The 7,803-nt window shown below is 31.1% G+C and overlaps 1 protein-coding gene across 1 annotated transcript; it reads left to right on the forward strand.

Moving 5' to 3' along the window:
- The first annotated feature begins 2,973 nt into the window (after positions 1-2,973).
- LOC125049517 (E3 ubiquitin-protein ligase CHIP) lies at positions 2,974-7,580 on the forward strand. Its single transcript, XM_047648865.1, has 7 exons — positions 2,974-3,384; positions 3,731-3,929; positions 4,242-4,383; positions 4,782-4,884; positions 6,183-6,239; positions 6,774-6,890; positions 7,394-7,580. The coding sequence occupies exons 1-7, from the start codon at positions 3,265-3,267 to the stop codon at positions 7,517-7,519; spliced, it is 864 nt and encodes a 287-aa protein (XP_047504821.1). The 5' UTR covers positions 2,974-3,264; the 3' UTR covers positions 7,520-7,580.
- Positions 7,581-7,803: the final 223 nt, after the last annotated feature.

The raw sequence follows: 7,803 nt of genomic DNA on the forward strand, positions 1-7,803 counted from the left end.
TTTTGAGCCACATATTGGGGGTTATTCCAACTTAGCTGATAATGTTACGTTGGTTTCATGTATTTTTACTTTAAAACTGTAAAAACTGACTGCAAAATCAAAACATTAAAAAAATTATCAATAAATACTGAAATAAAATGGAATATATTCCATTCAGTCTACGGGAGATATCCTAAACGCTATAATTTAATTTAAACCAGGTTCAGCTGCTGGCCTGGGGCCTTAGTCAAGATTCCTTAACAGTAGTGTATGTAGAAAGCCGAAAAGTAAATTTGTATGGAAATGACAGTTCGTGTCGAAAAGTTTTCATACAAATTTAGTTAGTAGCCTTACGGCCAAAACCAATATGCAATATCAATCCAATTTCAGCTGTCATAGACTGACAATTCAATCCATTTCTAAAGAAAAGCATGCCAATATTCAATACATGGACTGAGATACCTATCTAATTATTCAACCAATCGTTCAGAGGGCGGATAAGAGATTGAAGATTGCCCTCTGTATGAAAATGAATGTTTACTCATGCCAACAACCTATCTGTCCATTTTGACTGTTGCTTCAATTGGCCAAATCAATCTCGGATTGCTATCGGTGAAACTGGTATGATTTGGGTTTGGGATTGCGACCTAACTTAATATTCATTGGGAAAATTTATTCATCTTCGTCATCTTCCAGTTCTAGTGATAGTGATTTGGAAGTTTAAATGCAATTATCCGATTGGGATAGTAATTCTGAAGCTGGAAGAAGACAACGTACTTCTATGAGAAGACATAAGAAGACAAGAATTTATTATATCCAGAGCCTGAATGAAGCCGAATTCACATTTAGATTTAGGTTAACAAAAGAAGCTTTGGAGACACTTTTACACAAAGTGATGTCTATCATATATGACTTCTTGCAGGTTTCATCTTTTCATCAACTTTTGTAAAAAAAAATTAAATATTAGCTACAACCAAAAATATTTGTTACTATAGATACTACCTACTAACTCCACTGCAAAACCTCAAGACTCCAGCAGAACATCTTTATAACGAATCTCAAATACGAAGCAGAAATGTGGTGGAAAGGACATAATATGGTGTTTGGAAAAAATCGGTTCCCCAAAATCGGTTTGTCAAAAAAGGTTTTGCTTCAAGTATCTCGTGTACAAGCCGTGATAGTGGCATGTGCAGTGTTGCACAATATTGCTATTGATATGCGAGATGAACATTTTGAACTACTGCAACAAGTAGATGAACCAGCTGATGATATTGATCAAAGCGCAATTGACAACGTGGGAAATGCAAGTTTGCGAAGTAATCTTATAAGTGATTATTTTGCTTTATTACTATAATATTTTATAAATTACAACATTTTTGAGATAAATTAAATAAAAATTCAATGCTTTTATTTAAATAAAAATACAAATTTTTAATACAATACATCCTCGCTCCAGGCACAAAATCTATTATTTTTCTAATTTATTTAACAATATATTTTTTTCTATGGCCCAGAATTCTCTTTTATGCTCTCTTTCTTCATCTTTAAATGCCCATTGCTTTCTCTTATTAAGAAGCTCTTCCTTTCAATTGACTTTCATTTCCTTCGACAGACAACAATATCATGTCTTTGACTTTTTCCTCGATAGGGGGTAAGAGGAGTAGCAGCACTGGGGCCACCTCCTGTACGATATGTTTCAGCATGTATCAAGGCAGACTTTTTTCTTGTAGCCCTCTTTAAGCTTTAGAACTGCGAAAGTTTACCCCACTTGTGCTATTAAACAGCGCCTCCAGCGTCTTCCAGCACTGCTCTTTCTCCTGCCAGGTGACTGAGTCACTCTTTTTATTTTCTAATATATTTTTATGGTCAGCAACAAGCGAAGTTAGAAGGTCAACGTCTTCCCGGCTGAAATTGACGCTTCTTTCACGTTTTTGCGTAGACATTTTTTTAAGTTAAAGAACCAACCTCGAATCACTAAAACAACATACACAAACTACTCAGAGAAAATTTATATTTGTAATAATATGTACTAAAATACTCAATAACCTAACAAACAATAATACCATATGAAAATGACAGCCCGTTTCGTTACAAGTAATATTAAATGACCAGCAAAAAGGTTAAGGTTCTATGTTTTTCTATAGAATTTTGTAACTTTATTTGTTCGTAACAAAAAAACAAACAAAACGTTGCATAGCTAATTGCTACTTTATCCATACATTGTGAAACAGATCCTAAGTCTTACTTATTTTATTTCGTTCCAAAAACACGAACTTTTGGTATGCTTGAACACAACATATTGCATTGAACGAAACGCGGTCGAGAGGCAAGGATCACGCAAAAGATTGCTGTCTTTTACTTGAAACTGGCATAAAGTTGAAGCTGTTGCCATAATAAAAAAAAAAAAAAAAAAAAAAAAAAAAAAAAGATTGCTGTCAATCTTTTGTCAAATAAACAATCGGATAGCAGAAATGTTTATTGGCATGCAGATTGGAGATCGGTCTTTAGATATGAATCAGTCCAAGATTGGTTATAATCATAGATTGAGGATACATTATTAATTTTGGCCGTTAGTCAAGATGCCTTATATTGACTAACGCCCCTAGATGGGCTGTCACCCCACAACATCAACATCTCAAAGATTTAACATCGTATTATGGTGTGGGTGAAACAGGTGCTCGTCTTTTAGAAGCATTAAAAAAAACTTATTAGTAAAATGCTTTGTGGGTACCTATCCATTTTATATGGGTATCTTTCCTCGCTCAACAAATAAATATCGCAATACGGAAAGGAAATGCTGCCAGCGTTAAAGGTACAAACTTTTAAAATATATTTAATTTTTTTATTTATTTATTTTTAATTATTATTATTACTATGTAGGTTAAGAAAATTGTTAATACTTCAAAAGGTTTAAATTTGAGCGGCAATTTACAATCAATAAAAAATAGACAGGCGTAAAAATCTCTACTAATTGTCATATGTCGAATTGACAGCAGAGTGACGTTCTTTGGCGTCAAAACAAATAAATCGAATGTATCAAGAATAATCAGTATTCAGTTGTCATTTCATTCAATTTTTTTCTATTGTTGGCGATCGACGAATGGCGATTTCTCTTATCCTGTAAAATTAATAATAAAATTGTTTTAAAACGACTGATAAGTGCAAAATTTATATGACTTGTGGTGTATTAAACGTGTAGAGTTCTAGTTGATTGGACAAATAAAAAATATAATGAAAGTTATCTGAATCCTAAAAAAGTGTCTGGTAATCATCTTAAAAATTAAAATGAGTAAGCATATGTACTCTACTGCTAATTTGACCGACAAAGAACTTAAGGAACAAGGAAATCGACTCTTTAGCTTACGACGTTTCGAAGATGCTATGAATTGTTATACGAAAGCTATTGTAAGTATTAAAAAATTCCAGTTAAAATAGATTCATGGTCAAATACTTATTTCCTGGCTAACATCTCTTGAATAGCCTTTTGGAACTAGAAAAGTAACTTTATTTTTATATTGTAAAATTAACAACATTCTTTCAACATTATTGACTCAATATATTATATTGTTTTGATAGTACTTCAAAATGTAGGTTTAAATGAAGTGTTTATTCTGTAAAAAATCCAAACCAATCTTGTATGTGGTTACTACACAGCATTCCTAGGTATCATTTCATTCTCTTACAGTATATTTTCTTCCTCATGTAGCAGGATTTACCTCATTGTAATTTAAAACAATGTTTATTTTTGTAGATAAAAAATCCTTCAGTTGCAACATACTTCACAAATCGTGCACTATGCCAATTGAAGATGAAAAGATGGGATGCTACTTGCCAGGACTGCCGTCGAGCACTTGACATAGACAGCAACCAAGTAAAGGGCCATTTCTTTCTGGGGCAGGCTCTGGTTGAACTTGATTGCTATGATGAGGCTATTAAACATTTACATAGAGGTAAACATCTGTTTTATCAACAACAACAGTATATTAGATATTGTCGGTTATTAATGATGTTATAGTAATTTTTAGATTCGGTACTTAAAATTCAATATGAGAAGTTGTCTAGATAAGAATTTATACATAATAATTCAATAATTTTACTGTAAATAAGTATAGCAATGGCTTATCATTATAACTTTCAAAGGAAATAATACAAGTGTTACCCTAAACTAAGTTTGTTACCCAAAACTCCCAATAGGTATCATCATCATCAATCATTATTATGATTGATGATGATGATATATGATTTATGTATATCCTTTTTAGCTAATGATTTAGCCAGAGAACAGAAATTAAACTTTGGTGATGATATAGCTGCTCAAATACGAATTGCTAGAAAAAAGAGATGGAATGTTCAGGAAGAAAAGAGGATATCACAGGAGATTGAACTACAGACATATTTGAATAGGTGATTAAATTGTTTTTGTAAGATTATAATGAAAATTGTTCATGTAGTTTAACTGATGAGAAATTCAGCAAATGATTCATTTCCATTTTCAGTATTTTATATCACATAGTATTTTGTTTAACAATGGAAGAGCCTCATCAGACATTCAATAGGTCCGTTGTACGTAACTCGTCAGAGATTTAATATTGCAATTTTATTATTGCTACCACAGATGTTGTGTTTCATTCATAGAATAGAAAATACATTATTCTTTAACAAGTTGCTTTCTTGATTATATAGTAGGGCATGGACTATTATAAAAAAAACTCTATATATTTACCCTAAACCAGTATCTTTATTATTGTGGTATTGAATATATGTTTACTGCATATTTGAATAATAATATTTATTTCTTGTAGGCTAATTAATGAAGATTTACAGCGTAGAATAGAATCAATAAAATTAGACAATATAAATGAAGAAGATACCAATTCAAAAATAACAAAGGCTGAAGAAGAATGTGTAAGTATTACATTTAGAATTTTACATACTGACACAAAAATTGTTCCATGCTAAACAATATATTTTTGTGAGTTGTCCCAGATATAAAGTTACTATTTGGTACTACTGAATTCTTCTGTGAGACATGTAACAGCTGTTTGTTTATTTCATGTTAGGCGTAATAACATTAATGAAATTTAAATAAATCTATATATATAAAAATAAAACCCGTTTTCCGTTGTCACGACATAACATGGAAACGGCTTGACCGATTTGTCAGATTTTTTTTTATAATATACCTAGAAGTACGAGCATGGTTCTTACGGAGAAAAATTAAAAAAAATTGAGTGAAAGAGTCTAAAAACAATTTTTTCGTATTTCTTCTATTTCTTTTAAGTATTATTACGAATATTCCCATACAAAATAGGTGTAATAATACTTAAAAGTCAATTTGAACTTTAATACCATAGCATAAAGTTCAAGTGTTAGTGGAGGGGTTCCGGGAAGGAAAAATTTAATTTTTTGACATAATGTATTTGTTGTCTTATCAATTTTCTTTTTTTTTATCTTACTAGCTAGACCGGTGTCCCGAATAGCAGTATAAGTATTTTAAACAAATAAAGAATCGACTGTTAGGCGGTACAATGTTCGCCAGGCCAGCTAGTTACTTAATAAAAATTTATGCAACAATTTATGGAACAATAAATAAAAATAACTTATCTTGGTTTGGTTGACATACAAAGTAACAAAATCTACTTCAATTTTACTTTCGTGATAAAATTCTGAATGACTTACAAGTTATTCTAGTGTTACTACTAGCTACCAGAAAAGGATAATCTCATTTGTGCAATGACGTGATTTTGCGTCAGTGTTACGTACAATAGGTGGACTTAATTCATTAGGTTGTATCGTAAGAAAATAGTATCAAATATACGCAGTATTCAACTAATTGGTTTACTTGTAAATTGTGTAAAGATGTTTATTTTTACTTGAGGCATAAGGATTTATGTATGTACATTTCTGCTCATAAATCCTTTTGACTTTACGCAATGGTCCTTTCAGTTAGCTTGTCTAGATTTTAATAAAAATATATAATAATTCACTTCAGGAAAGTAGAGAAGCACTATTGAACGGAACAAAAACGACTCACGAATCTTCTAGAATAAAGCGTATCAACTCTTAAATGACCGATGACTCCCTTGTGAGATTTATCTGTATACGACACTTAACATTGGAACGCGTGCTTCCTATACGTTCGTTATATATAGATGTGTTTAAATAAAAAAACATGTCTATATTTTAATTAATATTTTTTACAGAATAACTACAGCAGCGAGTTAAATAATCTGTTTTCCAAAATCGATGAGCGGCGAAGGGTAAGATTTTGTTTTTCTTAACTACAACGGGGCCGATAGATTTATGTGTATTTCCTTGTAAATTTGTATTACAAGCCTTTTTTATTAAGCCTGCTCTTTCACGTAACCTTTGAACCTATATAAATTAATATAAAAATTAACTGTTTAGTTAAGATGTTGTTGTACCGCAACTCAGGCTTGAAAATAAAAAATAAATTTTTAGCAAGCATAGCAATATTACGCTTTATTTATTAACATCACTTACTAATATTAGCGTTGAGTACTTTGAGTTCTAAAACATTGTTTTATGCCTAAAAAATATGACATCACAAATTTAACACACATACATATACACATCAATTATATTAGAACATAAAAACTAGTACCTTTAAATTTCCCAGTTGTATGCGACTTTTAAATAACACAAACTTTCCCGCTTAGTATTTTCTTTTGTTTTTTATTCAAGTTATTGATTGATATGAAAGAAACTTAATTTTATTATTTTATTAATTATTATAATTCTACGAAAGTCATATCTATATAAATGTATTTCAGAAACGCGACGTACCGGATTTCCTCTGTGGCAAAATCAGCTTTGAGATATTGAATGAGCCTGTGATTACGCCCAGCGGTATCACATACGAACGTAAAGATATTGAGGAACATCTAGAGGTATGTATTATAGAAAAAAAACTATGAATGTATAGAAGTTTTTTAATACTTCCATACTACTTTCAGTTTGTATGTTTTTCCCCTTTATATTACGCAATAGGAATTTTCAGTTCATGAGATAGCTGTTTTAACCTAACGTAGAACATTTCGAAAACTGAACTGAGCTGAACAAAAGAAAATTAGTATATCATTTTCTTTATTTCAGCGAAAATATATTGCTTTTAATAATTACATTTTTTAAATTGTGTCTAATAGTCCCAACGTATCCCGAGTTGCAAACATTGCTACGAGTTGTTTTAATTCGTGATTTCTTTTTAAATTTTATTCTACATCTATTTTAGTTATAATAAAAGCCATTTATGGACAATATTAGTATTTACAATATGAAATGTTCTTCTAAAGATAAAATAAGAAGCTCCTCAAGCGCTTGCCAAGTGGCAAAAGTTTCCCCCCACTCTTTTGCACCGATTGCTTACATACATATAATTATTATTTCGTTGTAGCGCGTTGGACATTTCGACCCAGTGACTCGTGTGAAGCTAACCGCAGATCAACTTATACCTAACTTCACAATGAAGGAGGTGGTCGATGCTTTCCTGCAGGAAAACGAGTGGGCACTCGATTATTAATTTTGACATTTTACGTCTTATGGTAATGGAATGATTGATCTCGTATAAAAAGGGAATTTGTTTTGTTTTTTTTTTCATCTTGTTAACACAACTACAGTATGAAGTTTTAGGTTATTATATTAGGTGTCATTCAAAATATGTGTAATACAATCTCTGTAACAAGTCCGAAAACAACAAAATATTTTAGTCCTATAAAAAAAAAATTGGCTACTTAAGGTGTACTACTTATAATTCGGTTTTAGGTTCATAATAAAATAATTTTTATTGAGCTATTCATGCAGCTG

This window comes from Pieris napi, chromosome 5, assembly GCF_905475465.1.
Source record: "Pieris napi chromosome 5, ilPieNapi1.2, whole genome shotgun sequence".
Taxonomy (NCBI): domain Eukaryota; kingdom Metazoa; phylum Arthropoda; class Insecta; order Lepidoptera; family Pieridae; genus Pieris; species Pieris napi.

Bases quoted from the DNA above. Each gene is read 5' to 3' on its own strand.
- LOC125049517 (XM_047648865.1), top strand. From the start codon at position 3,265: ATGAGTAAGCATATGTACTCTACTGCTAATTTGACCGACAAAGAACTT. The intron at 3,930-4,241 runs GTAAACATCTGT...TATCCTTTTTAG, and splicing joins TATTAAACATTTACATAGAG to CTAATGATTTAGCCAGAGAA. The intron at 6,240-6,773 runs GTAAGATTTTGT...AATGTATTTCAG, and splicing joins AAATCGATGAGCGGCGAAGG to AAACGCGACGTACCGGATTT.